The sequence below is a fragment of the Nicotiana tomentosiformis genome, chromosome 8 (genome assembly GCF_000390325.3).
Source record: "Nicotiana tomentosiformis chromosome 8, ASM39032v3, whole genome shotgun sequence".
Classification (NCBI taxonomy): domain Eukaryota; kingdom Viridiplantae; phylum Streptophyta; class Magnoliopsida; order Solanales; family Solanaceae; genus Nicotiana; species Nicotiana tomentosiformis.
In genome coordinates, this window is record NC_090819.1 from 6,052,579 (window position 1) to 6,072,956 (window position 20,378).

Sequence of the window (20,378 nt, forward strand, 5' to 3'; positions counted from 1 at the left end):
AGTGTTGATTCTTTTGAAGATTTCTCAACTTGGGGCTTCTTTCAATGTGTCATTGCGTATTTTTGTTCTCCTCTCTGCAGCTGTATTTGTTGTTGAACCTGCAAATTCCAATTTCGCTTGAGTGATTTGCAAAGAGAAAGAGGGCCCATCGAAATTGAGTACTTTGGTGGGTATACCTCTGGTAACCCTCTTCTGGGATGTTGAATCAGCCATTGGAGAGAAAATCTCAAGTTTTCTGTTGAATACAATAACAATGGTTATTGTTTATAAAAAATTAGTAGAGATAAACAGAATAAACAAAATACAAGCAAAATTCTAACAAGTTAAATACTTACCACAACTATTTGTAGCAAAAAATAACGAAAGTTGAGAGAGACAATACATATGGCGTGTATAAAATTAGCGTGGTGACTAAGAATGGGGAAGATCTAGGCGATGTGGGTGAGAGAGATTTTCAGTTACAAAATTGCGGTTTCTGGGAATGGGGAAAGAGAATGGCGTGTATGAAATTAGAGAGAGAGAACGTGGAGAGAGAAGTTTACATCAAATACGGTAATTATGTGAGAGAAAAATCTGAAAAAGGAGAGAAAAAAAATAAAAAATAGCTTATATAATGGCTTAAGGGTAGGAGGTAACCATAAATAGATATTTTGCTATAAACATTAAAATGTAGCTATAGAATATAATTTTTTAAAATGGTATTTATTTAAAATAAATAAGCTGTTAAGCTTTGCTATAGGAGGTAAAAATTCCATTCAAGAATGAATTTTGTTTTTAAAAACTTATAGTCTAAAATAAGCCATAAATATTATGTGATGATTTGCACAAATACAATCATTCGATGCCGCCGTTTAAATTTTGACCCCGATAAAAAATATCTTGGGAAAATATTCTCTGGCCATAATTTTGGAAACTGCTCTTAGCAATTGTCAGAATATTCATAGGGTGATCAACATGGTTTATCACAAAATATAATAATTGCCAAAAAATTCATATGGTGATCATAAGAATTTATCATAAAATATGTCAATCGCCAGAATTATTGATATGGGGAAATTTTTTAGCTTGGCAAGATTGCTTCCTAAAATTTTGGCCGGGGGCTATTTTCCTAAGATTTTTCTTACGGAGTTAAAGTTTAAACGGTGATCCTAAGAAGGTCCACCTAGCATAATTTCCTCGGCTATAAATCACTACATTAAGAGTAAAACGAAAATTTATAGTTAAATTATTACTAAATATAAAAAGATGTTTCTTTGATTTAAAGGAAAAATTATTACATGACAGGGAATAATAATCTTTTTATACTCGTGTTTAATACTACTAACCAAAGTACTAAAATACCCCACAAATTAGGGCCTTCTAAGAATTAAGTCTTGGACTTGGGCCTAAAAATGGGCCGATTGGCCTTGTGCTTTTGATCTCAAAGGGGCGATGGGCCTTTTCAGTGGGCAGCCCACCTCTTGGATGCTCGTTCCATGAAGCTTGGGTCTTGATCTTCCTTCTTGAATTCAACGGCGGCCGAGTTAGCATTTGAACTTTATGAATTCTGAATAGAAAAAATTACGCGATACGTCAAACATATACATTGTATTTACCGTTCGTAGCTATATTTGAATTTTATAGCAAATTCATGATTTTTTTTAAAAATTGTTTTGAACTGAAATAAGAGTACAACAAGCTCTCCTAACTTAGTTGGTTAGAGCGTCAACTTAGTTAGCGGAGGTCTTGAGTTCGACTCTCAGCAAGAGCATTTTATTTTTATGTATTTTTGTTTCCGCCTTGGTTGTATTCGTTGCATGTTTGAATATAGACAATACGAATATAGTCGAAACAACTTTTATCCTTTGTATATACCTACGTATATCGCCTTGGTTACAGTTGATACATATTGTATTGCAGGAACGAATACAATTGATACAAGTTGTATTAGTTACATGAACGAATACAATTGACACAAGTTGTATTCGTTGCATGTTTGAATACAAGTGATATAAACTGGTAACAATTATACAGTAGCTACGAATGCTAATTAAGCAAACTGTAGTTATTAGGCTCAAAACTATAGTGCTTTATAAAAAATCCTCTCTTGAATCTAGAGGCAGAGCCAATATTTAAAGCTTATGGGTTCGACATTCTAATTCGTTTAAGTTATTGGATTTTAAATTAATAATTTATATATATTCGATGAATTTTTTAAGATAAATATAGGGTTCCAATCAAAGCCACCGGGTTCGGCCGAACCCGTAAACTCTATACTAACTCCGCCCCCGCCTGAATACTAAGATGGTTATCTCAAGTATTAATAATTGAGTTCTTAATTTAATTTTTTGTACATATTTAGTAGGTTTTTGTCACGACCCCAATTTTTCTCTGTGGGATATCGTGACGACACCTAGTCTCTAAGACTAGGTAAGATAAACAATACGCGAAAACATTAAATAAGAGATTAAAACTTGAACATCCCAACAATTTCATAAAAGGAATCTACCAAAACTCAATACATAAAATCCCAAAACCTGGTGAGATATAAGTCACAAGCTATAAGTACAATACCGAATAATCCTATACATCATTGTCTATCAAAATATAAAGAAATAAGAGAAAGACGGAATAGAAGAGTACTCCGAGGCTTGCGGTCACGAGCAAGTGTATCTTGAAGTCTCCAAGCGGCAACACAATGTACTAATATCAGGGCTGGTGAGATGCACCCGGATCTGCACAAAGACATGTGCAGAAGTGTAGTATGAGTACACCACAACAGTACCCAGTAAGTGCCAAGCCTAACCTCAGTAAATTAGTGACGAGGTCAGGTCAGGGCCTGTCACAACTCGAAATTTCCCACCGACGGGACCGTGATGGCGCCTAACATTTCACTTGCTAGACAAGCCAACGCTAGAGAATCATTAAACCAATTCCTTATTCCTATTCAGTAATTAACAATAATTAACTAAGATGAAATATAATAAGTGCGAAATATCATAAAACTGTATTAATTACTACCACTCGGATCTGGAGTCACAATTCACGAGTATTCTAGAATTTACTACAAGTAATAGTCTGAAAGAAATACAACTGTATGAATGAAAGAAACAGTAGAACAAAAAGGATAGACGGGGACTTCAAGGTCTGTGAACGCCGGCAGATCTACCTTGAGTCTCCGGACAACGGACCAATAGCAAAATCTCGATCAACCCGAGTCGGTATCAAAATCTGCATAGAAAGTGCAGAGTGCAGTATTAGTACAACCGACCCCATGTAATGGTAAGTGTCGAGCCTAACCTTGACGAAGTAGTGACGAGGCTAAGGCAAGGCACCTACAAATCAACATGTACAATTTAACAGTGTATATATAAATAACAGAAATGAAGAACTAAACATGAAATGTCGGGAGGGGAACATGCTGAGGGAAATAAGAGACAAAGAAATACAACAGAATGATAACCGAAGCAGTCAACATACCATGAATCAACAGGAATAGTGAATACAGTAAAGGAAAAATGCACGGCATCACCCTTCGTGCTTTTACTCTCAATCTCACCATAAAATCAATAGAAACGGCACGACATCACCCTTCGTGCATTAACTCTCATATCATGGCACGACATCACCCTTCGTGCATTAACACTCACAATATGGCACGGCATCACCCTTCGTGCATTAACACTCACAATATGGCACGGCATCACCCTTCGTGCATTAACACTCTCCCTTACCATAATGTAATGCATAAATAATAACAGGGAGATAGAATAACAAGTACAAACCTTACTTCAACATTTGATTCTATAATATCAACCTCAACTTTGAAATAAAAACTCAATTATCACCAGAAAATTCGCAAACATGATAAGAACGATAAATTGAAAAACACTAGTATAACACGTAGCATAGGAAATAGAAAATATAAGAAAAATAGAGAAACATGGAAAATAGATAAATTGGCGGAGCATAAGTACTCGTCACCTCACATATACACCGCTCACGTGAATTTCACTTAGCAAGTAATCTAAGGTTCCTAATTTCCTCAAGTCAGGGTTAGACACAACACTTACCTCGCTCTGAAGGCCACTTAATTCTCAATCACAACTTTTCCTTTGGAATTCACCTCCAAACCACTCGTATCTATTAAAAAATAACTCAATAATATCAAATATCGTTAAATAAATTAATTATATTGCATAGATTAAATTGCCTAAATTTTTCTCCAAAAAGTCGAAAAATCGACTCCGGGCCCGCTTGGTCAAAACCCGAGGTTCAGACCAAAATCCATATACCCATTCACCCCCGAGCCCGAATATATAATTGGTTTTTGAATCGGACCTCAAATTGAGGTCTAAATCTCCAAATTTCCAAAATTCCTAGTTTCTACCCTAATCCCTAATTCTACCATGAAAACTCTAGATTTTAGGTTGATAATTCAAGAAATGTAATGAGTAATTGAAAGAAAATGGTTTAGAATCACTTACCAACACTTTGGGGAAGAAAATGACTTTTGAAAATCGCCTCTACCCATTTGGTTCTTGAAAAATATTGAAGAAATGGCTTAAACCCACGTTTAATTCCATTTTATGCACTGAGCGACAGTGTGCATCGCGTTCGCGAGGCCACTGTCGCGTTTGCGAAGGGTACTGGCTACCAAGCCTTCGCGTTTGCAAGACCCTGCTCGCGTTCGTGATGGTTACTCCCCTCCTAGCCTTCGCGTTCGTGAGACATTGCTCGCGTTCGCGATGAAGGAACGACCAACCCTCCCCCAGGTCCCCAAGTGCATTGCGTTCGCGATGAGCCAGTCGCGTTCGTGAAGGGTAAATCCCCCATCACTTCTCGTTCGCGACCAGGCCTTCGTGTTCGCGAAGAAGAATTCTCAGCCTCCCCAGTATATGCCAAACACCAGAATCTGTAGAAAATCAGATTTTTCCCTAGTCCAAAACATCCCGTGGCCTATCCGAAACTCACCCGAGCCCTCGGGGCTCCAAACCAAACATGCACACAAGTTTAAAAACATCATACGGACCTGCTCGCGCGATCAAATCGCCAAAATAACACCTAGAACTCCGAATTTAGCACCAAATTAAATGAAATTCTCAAGAACACTTTAAAATTCCTATCTTCTCAACTGGACGTTCGAATCACGTCAAATCAATTCTGTTTCTCACCAAATTTCACAGACAAGTCTTAAATATCATAATGAACCTGTACTGAGCTCCGGAACTAAAATACGGACCCGGTACTAACAATGCCAAACATCAATCAATTCTTAAAAATAAATAATTTTTAGACTTTTAATTTTCATCAAAAAATCATACCTCAAGCTAGGGATCTCCGAATTCGATTCCGGGCATACGCCCAGGTCCCATAATTCGATATGGGCCCACCGGGATCGTCAAAATAAAATGTTGACCGAAGTCAACTAAAATCAACTTTTAAGGCATAAATTCTTATTTTCATCAATTTTTAACATAAAAGCTTTCTGGAAACATGCCCTGACTGCGTACGCAAATCGAGGAGGGTAAAAATGATATTTTTAAGGCTTAAGAGTGCATATTCGAGTTCTAAAACATAAGATGACCTTTTGGGTCATCACATTCTCCACCTCTAAAACAACCGTTCGTCCTCGAACGGACATAGAAAAGTACCTGGGCTGGTGAAAAGGTGGGGATATCTACTCCGCATATCGAACTCGGACTCCCAAGTAGTTGCCTCAATAGGCTAACCTCTCCACTGCACTCGAACTGAAGGGTAACTCTTTGATCTCAACTGGAAAACTTGCCGAGCTAAAATAGCCACCGGCTCCTCCTCGTAAGTCAAATCCTTGTCCAACTGGACAGAGCTGAAATCTAACATATGGGACGGATCACTGCGATACTTTCGAAACAAGGACACGTGGAATACCGGATGAACAGCTGCTAAACTAGGTGGCAACGCAAGCTTGTAAGCCACCTCTCCCACTCTCTCCAGAATCTCAAAAGGTCCGATATACCTAGAGCTCAACTTGCCCTTCTTTCCGAACCTCATTACACCCTTCATGGGTGATACCCGAAGTAACACTCTCTCTCCGACCATGAATGTAACATCACGAACTCTACAGTCGGCATAACTTTTTTGCTTGGACTGAGCTGTGCGAAGTCAATCCTGAATAATCTTGACCTTATCCAAGGCATCCTATACTAAGTCTGTGCCCAACAACCGAGTCTCTCCGGCTCGAACCACCCAAATGGCGACCGGCACCGCCTACTATATAATGCCTCATAGGGAGCCATCTGAATTCTCGACTGGTAACTGTTATTGTAGGCGAACTCTGCAAGGGGCAAGAACTGATCCCAAAAACCTCCAAAGTCTATAACACAAGCACGAAGCATATCCTCCAAGATCTGAATAGTGCGCTCAGACTGCCTGTCCGTCTGAGGATGTAATGCTGTGCTCAACTCAACCCGCGTACCCAACTCACACTATACTTCCCTCCTGAAGTGTGAGGTGAACTGCGTACCTCAGTCAAATGTAATAGACACGGGCACACCGTGAAGATGGACGATCTCCCGGATGTAAATCTCTGCCAACCGCTCCGAGGAATAGGTAACTGCCATAGGAATAAAATGCGCTGACTTAGTCAGCCTGTCCACAATGACCCAAACTGCATCAAACTTTCTCTGAGTCCGTGGAAGTCCAACAACAAAATCCATAGTGATACGCTCCCACTTCCACTCAGGAATCTCTATCTTCTGAAGCAAACCACCAGGTCTCTGATGCTCGTACTTTACTTGCTGACAATTTAGACACCGAGCTACATATGCAACTATGTCTTTCTTCATCCTCCTCTACCAATAATGCTGCCGCAAGTCTTGATACGTCTTGGCGGCGCTCGGATGAATAGAATACCGGGAACTGTGGGTCTCCTCAAGAATCAACTCACGAAGTTCACCCATATTAGGCACACAAATACGACCATGCATCCTCAAAGCTCTGTCATTTCCAACAGTAACTTGCTTGGCACCACCGTGCCGTACTATGTCTCTAAGGACAAGTAAATGAGGATCGTCATCCTGTTGATCTCTGATGCGCTCAAACAAAGAAGACCGAGCAACTGTACAAGCTAGAACACGGCTGGGCTCAGAAACATCCAACCTCATGAACTAGTTGGCCAAGGCCTGAACATCCAATGCAAGCGGTCTCTCACCAACTGGAATATATGCAAGGCTACCTATATTGACTGAATTTCTACCCAAAGCATTGGCCACTACATTGGCCTTCCCGGGATGATACAATATGGTGATATCATAGTCTTTCAATAGCTCCAACCTCCTTCTCTGCCTCAAATCGAGTTCCTTCTGCTTGAACAAATACTGCAGGCTCCGATGATCCGTGAATACCTCACATGGCACGCCGTAAAGATAATGCCTCCAAATCTTCAGCGCCTGAACAATGGCTGCCAGCTCTTGATCATGAACAAGGTAATTCTTCTCGTGAACCTTCAGCTTCCGCGAAGCATAGGCAATAATCTTGCCACCCTGCATTAACAATGCACCCAGACCAATACGAGATGCGTCACAATATACCGTATAAGATCCTGAACCTGTAGGTAACACTAATACCGGTGCCGTAGTCAAAGCTGTCTTGAGCTTGTGAAAGCTTTCTTCACACTCGTTTGACCACCAAAACGGGGCACCCTTCTGGGTCAATCTGGTCAACGAGGCTGCTATGGATGAAAACCCATCCCCAAATCGACGGTAATAGCCGCCAAACCCAGGAAACTACGGATCTCTGTAGCTGATGTGGGTCTAGGCCAGTTCTGAACTGCCTCAATCTTCTTAGGATCCACCTGAATACCCTCTGCTGATACAACGTGACCCAAGAAAGCAACTGAACTCAACCAAAACTTGTATTTTGAGAACTTAGCATATAACTGGCTGTTTTTCAGAGTCCGAAGAACGATCCGAAGGTGCTGCTCATGCTCCTCTCGACTGTGGGAGTAGATCAAGATATTATCATTCAACAACAACCACAAAGGAATCCAAGTAGGGTTTGAACACCCGGTTCATCAAATCCATGAATGTTGTTGGGGCATTTGTTAGCCTAAATGACATCACTAGAAAATCATAATGCCCAAACCGAGTCTGAAAAGCTGTCTTAGGAACATCGGATGCCCTAATCCTCAGTTGATGGTAGCCAGATCTCAAATCAATCTTTGAAAACACCTTGGCACCCTGAATCTGATCAAATAAATCATCAATCCTTGGCAATGGATACTTGTTCTTGATGGTGACTTTATTCAACTCCCGATAATCTATACACATCCTCATCGATCCATCTTTCTTCTTCACAAACAACACGGGTGCATCCCAGGGCGAGATACTAGGTCTAATGAAGCCCTTATCAAGCAAATATTGTAACTGTTCCTTCAATTCTTTCAACTCTGGTGGGGCCATGCGGTATGGAAAAATGGAAATGGGCTGAGTGCCCGGAGCCAAATCAATACAGAAATCAATATCCCTGTCGGGTGGCATCCCCGGCAGGTCTGCAGGAAACACCTCTGGAAACTCGCGAACAACTGACACTGAATCCATGGAAGGAACATCCGCACTAGAATCGCGGACATAAGCCAAATAAGCTAAACACCCCTTCTCGACCATATGTCGAGCCTTCACATAAGAGATAACCCCGCTGGTAGAATGTCCAAGAGTCCCTTTCCACTATAATCGAGGCAACCCCTACAAGGCTAAGGTCACCGTCTTAGCGTGACAATCTAATATAGCATGATAAGATAACAGCCAATCCATACCCAATATGACATCAAAATCAACCATATCGATAAGTAGAAGGTCTACACGAGTATCAAGACTCCCAATGGTGACCACACACGAATGATAAACACGATCTACAACAATAGCATCCCCCCACTGGTGTGGACACATACACATGAGCACTCAAGGAATCATAGGGCATAACCAAATATAAAGCAAAATAGGATGACACATAGGAGTAAGTAGACCCCGGATCAAATAGAACTGAAGCATCTCTATTGCAAAATGAAACAGTACTTGTGATAACAACGTCATATGACTCAGCCTCAGGCCTGGCTGAGAAAGCATAACATCGGGGCTGGGCCCCACCACTCTGAACTACGTCCCTGGGATGACCTCTAATTGGATGATCTCCACCTCTAACGACCTGACCTCCACCTCTAACAGTCTGGCCTCTACCTCTGGCTGCATGGCCCCTGTCTCTAGCTGGCTGAGCAGGTGGTGAAGCAACTGGTGCCGGAACCATGGCATGAGAACTCTGATGCTATGAGCTTCCTGTTTCCCGAGGGCAAAATCTAGCAATGTGCCTCGGATCACCACAAGTATAACATAACCTCAGCTGCTGTGACTGATGATCCTAAAACTGACCCTGTCGACCTGAATAACCACCCTGATAACTCTGGAGTGGAAGTGCAATAATAGGAGCTGGTGGTGCACTGTCGGCTGGCTGTTCGGAATAATGCATCTGAGGGCCACGACCACCTGAGGCACCGTGGGATGCCTGGAGTGCTGAATGAAACGGCCTGGGAGGATGACCTCTACCAAAAGTACTCCTGCCTCTAGATGAGGCACCACTGAACTCACCGGAATAATGAGGTCTCTTGTCAGACCCCTGACCTCCCTGAGTAAGAACCATCTCGACTCGTGTGGCGACATTAGTAGCCACCTGAAAAAATATATCACTCCCAGTCTCCTTAGCCATCTGCAATATGATAGGCTGAGCAAGTCCATCAATAAACCTCCTCTCCCTCTCTCTCTCTCTCTCTCAGTGGGGAGCAGAGGAGAAGCATGACAGGCCAAATCCACAAAATGGGTCTCATATTGGGTAACAGTCATATTGCACTGCTGGAGACACTTAAACTGACGACGACGTTCCTCTCTCAATGTGATAGGCAGAAACTTCTCTATGAGGAGATGGGAGAACTGGTCCCAAGTAAGAGAAGGCGAACCAGCTGGTCTGGTCAACAAGTAATCTCTCCACCATTTCTTGGTGGAACCAGTCATCTGAAATGCAGCAAAATCGACCCCATTGTTCTCCACTATACCCATGTTTCGTAGAACTTCGTGACAGCTGTCAAGATACTCCTGGGGGTCCTCTGAAGGAGCACCACTGAAGTGAACATGAAAGAGCTTGGTAAACCTGTCCAATCTCCATAAAGCCTTAGAAGATATAGCTGACCCATTACCGGTCTGTGACGCAACAACCGGCTGAACTACTCCGACTGGATGAGCTGCTGAAGCCTGATACTGGGGAGCTATCTACTCCAGAGCGGGAGTAATGGGAGTCTGGGCTCCTCCTCCAGCCTGAGAGACTGCTGGTGCCATGGGAAATGCGCCAGTCTGGGCCACACTCTCCATAAGGCCCACCAAACAGACCAAAGCGTCCTGAAGTACTAGGGTGACAATGAACCCCTCCGGGACCTGAGCTGGTCCGACAGGAACAGTCTGGGCTGGAACCTCCTCATCAAGCTCTATCTGAGGCTCCACCACTGGGGCTACTGCTCGGGCTCTAGGCTGAGCCCTGCCCCTGCCTCGGCCTCTAGCACGGCCTCGGCCTCGACCTCTGCCCCGCGTAGGAGCTGCCACTGGAGGCTCTGGCTGCTACTCAGCTGAGGAAGCGGTACGTGTTCTCGCCATCTGCGAGAGAATAAACGTAGAAGAGTTCAATCAGTATTGAGAAAGCAAAATCGCACGACAGAGAAGAATAGAAGTGAAACTTGTTCCTAAACTTGATAGCCTCTGGAAGATAAGCACAAACGTCTCCGTACCGATCCTCCAGACTCTACTAAGTTTGCTCATGAATCGTGAGACCTAGGCAACCTAGTGCTCTGATACCAACTTGTCACGACACTAAATTTCCCACTGACGGGACCGTGATGGCGCCTAACATTTCACTTGCTAGGCAAGCCAACGTTAGAGAATCATTAAACCAATTCTTTTATCCTATTTAGTAATTAAAAATAATTAACTAAGATGAAATATAATAAGTGCGGAATATCATAAAATTATATTAATTACTACCACCCGGATCTGGAGTCACAATTCACGAGCATTCTAGAATTTACTACAAGTAATAGTCTGAAAGAAATACAACTGTCTGAATAAAAGAAACAGTAGAACAAAAAAGATAGACGGAGACTTCAAGGTCAGTGAATGCCGACAAATCTACCTTGAGTCTCCGGACAGCGGACCAATAGCAAAATCTCGATCAACCTGAGCGGGTATCAAAATCTGCACAGAAAGTGCAGAGTGCAGTATCAGTACAACCGACCCCATGTACTGGTAAGTGTCGATCCTAACCTCGACGAAGTAGTGACAAGGCTAAGGCAAGGCACCTACAAATCAACATGCACAATTTAACAGTGTATATACAAATAATAGAAATGAAGAACTAAAGAGGAAATGTCGGGAGGGGAACATGCTGAAGGGAATACGAGATAAAGAAATATAACAGAATGATAACCGGAGTAGTCAACATACCATGAATCAACAGGAATAGTGAATATAGTAAAGGAAAAATGCACGGCATCACCCTTCGTACTTTTACTCTCAATCTCACCATAAAATCAATAGAAACAACACGACATCACCCTTCGTGCATTAACTCTCATATCATGGCACGACATCACCCTACGTGCATTAACACTCACAATATGGTACGCCATTACCCTTCGTGCATTAACACTCACAATATGGCACGACATCACCCTTTGTGCATTAACACTCACAAAATGGCACGGCATCACCCTTCGTGCATTAACACTCTCCCTTACCATAATGCAATGCATAAATAATAACATGGCGATTGAATAACAAGTACAAACCTTAATTTAACATTTGGTTCCATAATACATAATATCAACCCTAACTTTGAAATAAAAACTCAATTATGACCAGAAAATCCATAAACATGATAAGAACGATAAATTGAAAAACACTAGTATAACACGTAGCAATTAGGCATAGAAAAGAGACAATATAAGAAAATCAGAGAAACATGGAAAACAGATAAATTGGTGGCGCATAAATACTCGTCACCTCACATATACGCCGCTCACATAAATTTCACTTAGCAAGTAATCTAAGGTTCCTAATATTTGGTTCTTGAAAAATGTTGAAGAAATGGCTTAAACCCGTGTTTGATTCTGTTTTATGCACTGGGCAACAGTGTGCATCGCGTTCGCGAGGCCACTGTCGCATTCACGAAGGGTACTGGCTTCCAAGCCTTCGCGTTCACGAGACCCTGCTCGCATTCGTGATGGTTACTCCCCCTGGCCTTCGCGTTCGCGAGACATTGCTCGCGTTCGCGATGAAGGAACGACCAACCCTCCCCCAGGTCCCCAAGTACTTCACGTTCGCGATGAGCCGGTCGCGTTCGCAAATGGTAAATCCCCCATCACTTCGCGTTCATGACCAGGACTTCGCGTTCGCGAAGAAGAAGTCTCAGCCTCCCCAGTATATGCCAGACACCAGAATCTGCAGAAAACCAGATTTTTCCCAAGTCCAAAACATCCCGTGGTCTATCCGAAACTCACCCGAGCCCTCGAGGCTCCAAACCAAACATGCACACAAGTTTAAAAACATCATACGGACCTGCTCGCGTGATCAAATTGCCGAAATAGCACCTAGAACTCCGAATTTAGCACCAAATCAAATGATATTCTCAAGAACACTTTAAAATTCCTATCTTCTCAACTGGACGTCCGAATTACGTCAAATCAACTCCGTTTCTCACAAAATTTCACAGACAAGTCTTAAATATCATAATGAACCTGTACCGGGCTCCGAAACCAAAATACAGACCCGGTACTAACAATGCCAAACATCAATCAATTCTTAAAAACAAATAATTTTCAGATTTTTAATTTTCATCAAAAATTCATAACTCAAGCTAGGGACCTCTGAATTCGATTCTGGGCATACGCCCAGGTCCCATAATTCGATACGGACCCACCGGGATCGTCAAAATACGGATCTTGGCCCGTTTACCAAAAATGTTGATCGAAGTCAACTAAAATCAACTTTAAGGGATAAATTCTTATTTTCATCAATTTTCAACATAAAAGCTTTCCGAAAACATGACGGACTGTGCATGCAAATTGAGAAGGGTAAAAATGAGATTTTAAAGGCTTAAGAGAACATATTCGAGTTCTAAAACATAAGATGACCTTTTGGGTCATCACAGGGCCCTACTGGAAATAATAGGAAACATGGTAGAATATATAATAATATAATGAAATGACTAAGAAGTGAACAATGAGAAATAACAAAAAGATAACAACACAGCAAATAGAGGTAAATAACAGGGGCTCTCCCGAGGTACCACCTCGTAGTCCCAAAAGTAAATGCACAAGAGGGGCACTCTCGAGGTACCGCCTCGTAGTCCCAAAAGTAAATATGCAACAAGGGCGCTCCTGAGGTACTGCCTCGTAGTCCTAAAATAAATATGCAACAGATAACCAATGGGACAATGAAATTACAGCAAGGAATCCTACAGTTAAGGACTGAATACAAGATCAAGGAAGCAGGAAATCCAACTAAGCATGTTGCATAAATTATAAGTAAGAGATAAGACACATAGACATGCGACATTTGGCTAAACATTATGACTACATATGCTAGAATAACTCAGTTAAGGAATTAAAAAAAGGAAACTACTTAGCAAGAACCAAATTTTTTAACATTTAACCCGAGTACACACTCGTCACCTTGCGTACACGACCTTCACGTATTGCAAATACCATAAAAGTACCAAACCTAAGGGAAGTTTCTCCCGCACAAGGTTAGACAAGTCACTTACCTCAAATCTCGCTCAATCAATCAATAAGAATGCCTTTCCCTTGACTTTCTAACTCCGACCGGCTCGAATCTAGCCAAAACAATTACATACTATAAATATAACTATAAGAAACTAATTTAAATAATAAATCTATGACTTTAGCAAAAAATTGGAAAATCGCCCCAAAAAGTCAACCCGGGCCCATGTCTTTGAACCTGACCAAAATCACAAAATCCGAATACCCATTCGATAATGAGTCCAACCATACAAGAATTACTCAAATCCAACCTCAAATCGCCTTTCGAATCCCCAAATTCTAGTTTAAGAAGTGTTCCCAAATGTTTCTTCAAATTTCCAACTAAGAACACTAATTAAATAAGGAAAACAACAATAGATTCGTGTAATATAGCCAAACCGAGTGGGAATTTATTACCCCAATGATTTCCTTGCAAGTCTCTCAAAACATCGCCACAAACTGAGATCTCTAGGTCCAAAAATCAAAGTGAGATCAAACCCTCGACATTAGCCCTTTTCTGCCCAGTGAAGTCGCTTCTGCTAGGTCTCAGTCGCACCTGCGACGCCGCACCTACGGAAAAACCATCACAGGTGCGGAATCCACTTATGGCCAGGATTTATGCTTATTCGGACCAGAGCTCGCACCTGGGAGCCCGCTTCTACGGAGAAACATCTGCTTCTGTAAAGCAGCCCCGCTTCTCCTATTTTCGCATCTGCGGTTATCCTGCCGCAGATGCAACTCCGCTTCTGCAGTCATTCACCCGCACCTGCAGCCACTTCCACACTCAGCCCTTTCTTCTTCTGCGCTTCCATGCTCGCTTCTACGTTCTTTCACCTGCGAGAAAAATTCCGCATGTGCGATTGCACTAGAAGGCAAAAATTTCCAGATTTGCTCTAAGTTCAATTTTCATTCCGTTAATCATCTGGAATCCACCCGAGGCCCCAGGGACCTCAACCAAATATATCAATAAGTTTCAAAATATCATACGAACTTAGTCAAGCTTTAAAATCAAATCAAACAACGATATAAACCTCAATTGCACATCGATTCAAGACTAGTGAACTTTAGAACTTCTAACTTTTACATTCGACGCCAAAATCTATCAAATCAAGTCCGATTGACCTTAAATTTTGCACGCAAGTCACAATTGACATTACGGACCTACTCCAACTTCCGGAATTAGAATCTGACCTGATATCAAAAAGTCCACTTCCGGTCAAACTTTTCAAAAATCATCCAATTTTCAACTTTCGCCGATTAATGCTGAAATGACCTACGGACCTCCAAATCAACATCCAGACAGCTCCTAAGACCAAAATCACCCTACATAGCTATTGGAACCATTGAAACCCATTCCGGAGTCATCTTCATACAATTCAAATTATGGTTAATTCCTACGACTCAAACTTCCATTTTAAGGACTATGTGTCCCATTTCACTCCAAAACCAAAAATCAAACCTCCTGGTAAGTTACGTAACCACAGAATGAAATAAAGGGAGCAATAAATAGATGTTCAGGGATAATACTCTTAAAATGACCGGCTGGGTCGTTACATCCTCCTCCTCTTAAAACAAACGTTCGTCCTCGAACGAGTATAGAGACATACTTGAAGTGGTGAAAAGATGAGGATAACAGCTGCACATATCATGCTTGGTCTCCCAAGTTGCCTCCTCGACCAGATGACCCCTCCACTGAACTTTCACTGAAGCGATGTTCTTTGACCTCAACCTTCGAACTTGCCTATCCAAAATGTCCACCGGCTCCTCGACATAAGATAGATCTTTGTCCAATTGGACTGAGCTGAAGTCTAACATATGAGACGGATCGTCGTGATACTTCCAGAGCATGGAAACATGGAATACTGGATGAACTGCAGAGAGACTAGGTGGTAGTGCAAGTCTGTAAGCCACCTCTCCAACCCTCTCAAGAATCTCAAAAGGCCTGATATATTTAGGGCTCAACTTCCCCTTCCTCCCGAACCTCATAACACCTTTCATGGACGAAAACCAGAGAAAGACCCGCTCCCCAACCTTGAATGCAATGTCGTGAACCTTTCGATCTGCATAACTCTTCTGCCTGGATTGGGTTGTACGAAGTCGATCCTGAATCAATTTACCTTTTCCAAATCATCCTGAACCAAGTCTGTACCCAATAGCCTAGCCTCACCAGGCTCGAACCAACCCACTAGAGACCGGCATCGCCTACCATACAAAGCCTCATACGGGGCCATATGAATGCTCTACTAATAACTGTTATTATAGGGAAGCTCCGCAAGTGGCAAGAACTGATCCCAAGAACCCCCCAAATCCATCACACAAGCACGAAGCATATCCTTCAATATCTGAGTAGTACGCTCGGACTGTCCGTCCGTCTGAGGGTCAAATGCTATACTCAACTCCATCCGAGTACCCAAGTCATGCTGTACGGCTCTCTAGAACCACAATGTAAACTGCGTACCCCGGTTAGAGATGATAGATACCGGTACGCCATGAAGCCTCACAATCTCGCGAATGTAAACCTGAGCCAGCTGCTTCGAAGAGTAAGTAGTAACCACAGAAATGAAATGAGCTAACTTGGTCAATCTATCCACAATCACCCAAACTGCATCGAACTTCCTCTGAGTCCGTGGGAGCCCAATAACGAAATCCATAGTGATCCGCTCCCATTTCCACTCTGGAATCTCTAGCTTCTGAAGCAATCAACCTGGCCGCTAATGCTCATACTTCTCCTATTGACAATTTAGGCACCGAGCCACATACTCCACTATGTCCTTCTTCATCCTACTCCACCAATAGTGCTGCCTCAAGTCCTGATACATATTCGTGGCACCTGGATGAATGGAGTACTGCGAACTGTGAGCCTCCTGGAGAATAAACACACGCAAACCATCTATATTGGGCACACATAGCCTGCCCTGCATCCGTAATACACCGTCCTCTTCAACAGCGACTTCCTTGGCATCACCGTGCTGAACCGTGTCCTTAAGGACAAACAAATGGAGGTCATCATACTGGCACTCTCTGATACGATCATAAAGAGAATACTGAGAAACCACATAAGCCAAAACCCTGCTCGGCTCGAAAATATCCAATCTAACAATCTGGTTGGCCAAGACTTGAACATCCAAGGATAAAGGCCTCTATGCTACTGGTATATATGCTAAACTACCCAAACTCTCCTCCTTGCAACTCAAGGCACCAGCCACCATATTGGCCTTCCCGGGATGATATAGAATGGTGATGTCATAATCCTTAAGCAACTCCAACCAATTTCGCTCCCGCAAGTTAGGATCCTTATGTTTAAATAGATGCTGTAGACTCCGATGATCGGTGTAGACCTCACAAGGGACACTATACAAATAGTGTCGCCAGATCTTCAAGGCATGAAAATAGCTGCTAACTCGAGGTCATGGACATGATAGTTTTGATCATGCACCTTCAGCTGTCTAGACGCATAGGCAATCACCCTACTATCCTGCATCAACACCGCACAGATACCAATGCATGACGCATCACAATACACTGTATAGGACCCCGAACCAATAGGCAACACCAACACTGGGGCTGTGGTCAAAGAAGTCTTGATCTTTTGAAAGCTCTCCTCACACTCCTCGGTCCACCTGAACAGAGCACCCTTCTGGGTCAATCTATCCATAGGTGCTACAATAGACGAGAAACCCTCTACAAATCGATGGTAATACCCCCAAGCCAAGAAAACTCCGGATCTCCGTAGCTGAAGATGGTCTGGGCCAACTCTGCACTGCTTCAATCTTCTTCGAGTCTACCTTGATCCCCTCACTCGATATTACATGACCCAAAAATACCACTCAATCTAGCCAGAATTCACACTTCAAAATTTTGCATATATCTTCTTCTCTCTCAAGGTCAGAAGCATAGTCCTCAGGTGCTGCTCATGATCCTCCTGACTCCGGGAGTACACCAGAATGTCATCAATAGACACAATGATGAAGGAGTCAAGATAAGGCTGATATACACTGTTCATTAAGTGCATGAATGCTGCTGGGACGTTGGTTAGCCCAAAAGACATCACAAGGAACTCATAATGACCATACCAGTCCTGAAAGCAGTCTTCAGGATGGCTCCCGAATCTTCAACTGATGATAGCCTGAACGCAAGTCGATCTTAGAGAACACTCTGGCACCCTGAAGCTGATCAAATAGGTCATCAATACATGGCAATGGATACATGTTCTTCACTGTAACCTTGTTCAACTAGCGATAATCAATACACATCCGCATAGTACCATCTTTCGTCTTCACAAATATGAATTGAGCACCACAAGGCGACATACTAGGCCGAATGAATCCTTTATCAAGCAACTCTTGTAATTGTTCCTTTAACTCTTTCAACTCTGCTGGGGCTATACGATAGGGTGGAATAGAAATAGGCTGAGTGCCCGGTAACAAATCAATACCAAAGTCGATATCTCTGTCGGGCGGCATGCGCGGAAGATACGTCAGAAATACGTTTGGATAATCCCTCACTACTGGAACTGACTCGACGGTAGGAGTATCAACACTAACATCCCTCACATATGCCAAATATGCATCACACCCCTTCTCAACCATCCGCTGAGCCTTTAGAAATGAGATAACCCTGCTAGGAATATAATCTAAGGTACTTCTCCACTCTAGCCGCCGTAGACCTGTCAAAGCCAACGTCACTGTTTTGGCGTGACAATCAAGGATAGCGTGATAGGGTGACAACCAGTCCATGCCCAAAATAACATTGAAACCCACCATACGGAGCAATAATAAATTGGCTCTAGTATGAAAACCACTAAGAACAACCAAAAACAATCGATACACACAGTCAACAACAATAGAATCACCCATGGGTGTAGATACATAGACAGGAGAACTCAGAGAATCACGGGATACTCCCAAATACAGAGCAAAATAAGATGACACATAGGAGTAATTGGAGCCTGAATTAAATAAGACTGTTGCATCTCTATGACAGACTAGAACAATACCCGTGATAACAGAATCAGATGCAACTACCTCCATCCTAACAGGAAGGGCATAATATCTGGCCTGGCCTCCCCTCTAGGGCGACCTCTACCTGTCCGACCTCCACCTCGAGCTAGCTGTGCAGGTGGAGTGGTAGCTGGTGCTATAACTATAGCCTGAGGATGCGGTGGAGCACGCGATGCTTGAGTGGTATGTGGAGGTGCACCTCTCCCGAGTCTGGGGCAACCCCTTACCATATGACGAGTGCCACCACACTCAAAACAAGATTTCAGAGGACGTGGCTGCTGTGATTTGCTCGGGCCTGATCGACTGGATTGACCGCTGAAAGCACCCTATGCAGGAGGTGCACTAGATAATGGCGGTGCATAATAAGGAGCATGGGGCCTAGGAGTGGCCGGAGTACCGCTGGCGGATGGAAGTGCTGAATGAACAGGGCAACCCACATAGCCCTTACCCTGACGAGTTACAGTTGGGGCACGAGTACCACTATATGTGCTAGACTCTCAAGACCTCTTGTCCTCTCTCTCCTCCCTCTCCCGAGTCAACATACCATCTAATATTCTAGCAATCCCCACTACCTACTGGTATGCGATGTACATATCCAACTCTCGGTCCATGCTAAATTTTATACTGGGGTTGAGCCCCTTGATAAATCGACGAACCCTCTCTCGAACAGTAGCAACCAAGGCTGGTGCATGCCTAGCCAAATTACTAAACCAGACCGCATACTCTGACACGGTCATAGAACCCTGGCGCAACTGCTCAAACTCTGTGCGTCATGCATCTTTGAGACTATAGGGGACATATTCCCTCAAGAACATATATGAGAATTGAGTCCAAGTGAGTGAAGCTGCCTCGATAGGACCACCCAACTCATATGCTCGTTACCACTGATAGGCCGCTCCTTTAAGCTGGAACGTAGTGAAAGAAACCTCACTAGACTTCGCAACTCCCATAGTACGGAGGATATGGTGGCACTTCTCAAGAAAACCCTGGGCATCCTCTGACGCTAAGCCACTAAAAGTAGGAGGGTGGTACTTCTTGTACTTCTCGAGCCTGAGTTGCTCCCCCTCAGAAATTGCTGCCCTAACCTCGGGCTGAACTGGGGCTACCAGCAGCATCAGTATGACCTCAGGAACCTGGTCAACCTGGACCTGCTGCTCTGGGGTACAAACGGCGGGAGTCTATGCTCTTCCCCCGGCCTGAGATATGACAAGAGCAAGTGGTATCAACCCTGCCTGAGCCAACGTGCTGAACATGCTCAGAAACTGGGTGAGAGTCTCCCGGGGGGTTTATACAGTAACATGCATCTCAGGTGCCTGCCCTCACTGGATCTACTGGTGGCTCCTCTGTAGTAGCTCGTGCGGGTGTTCTGGCTGCACCACATAGACGTCCTCGACCTCTACCCCGACCCCGACCTCTCGTGGATCTAGCAAGGCATGCTGGTGCCTGGTTATCTGATCCAGTTATACATGTCCTCACCATATGTGAGAGAATAGAAACATAGAAATTTAGAATCCAAAATCAAAATCTCGCACGATAAGGAATCAAAGAAGTGAAGCTTTTCCTAACAC

The 20,378-nt window shown here is 43.2% G+C and overlaps 1 protein-coding gene across 1 annotated transcript; it reads right to left on the minus strand.

The window, feature by feature from the left end:
• Window positions 1-24: 24 nt before the first annotated feature.
• On the minus strand, window positions 25-18,840 carry LOC138897020 (uncharacterized). Its single transcript, XM_070182974.1, has 3 exons — window positions 18,287-18,840; window positions 177-235; window positions 25-98 (listed from the first exon to the last, which is right to left on the minus strand). The coding sequence occupies exons 1-3, from the start codon at window positions 18,838-18,840 to the stop codon at window positions 25-27; spliced, it is 687 nt and encodes a 228-aa protein (XP_070039075.1).
• Window positions 18,841-20,378: the final 1,538 nt, after the last annotated feature.

Coding starts and splice junctions, on each gene's coding strand:
- LOC138897020 (XM_070182974.1), bottom strand. CDS start 18,840: ATGGAGGTAGTTGCATCTGATTCTGTTATCACGGGTATTGTTCTAGTC. Junction 236..18,286: donor TATCCAAACGTATTTCTGAC/GTATCTTCCGCG, acceptor TGTATTCAACAG/AAAACTTGAGATTTTCTCTC. Junction 99..176: donor CCAGAAGAGGGTTACCAGAG/GTATACCCACCA, acceptor TGGAATTTGCAG/GTTCAACAACAAATACAGCT.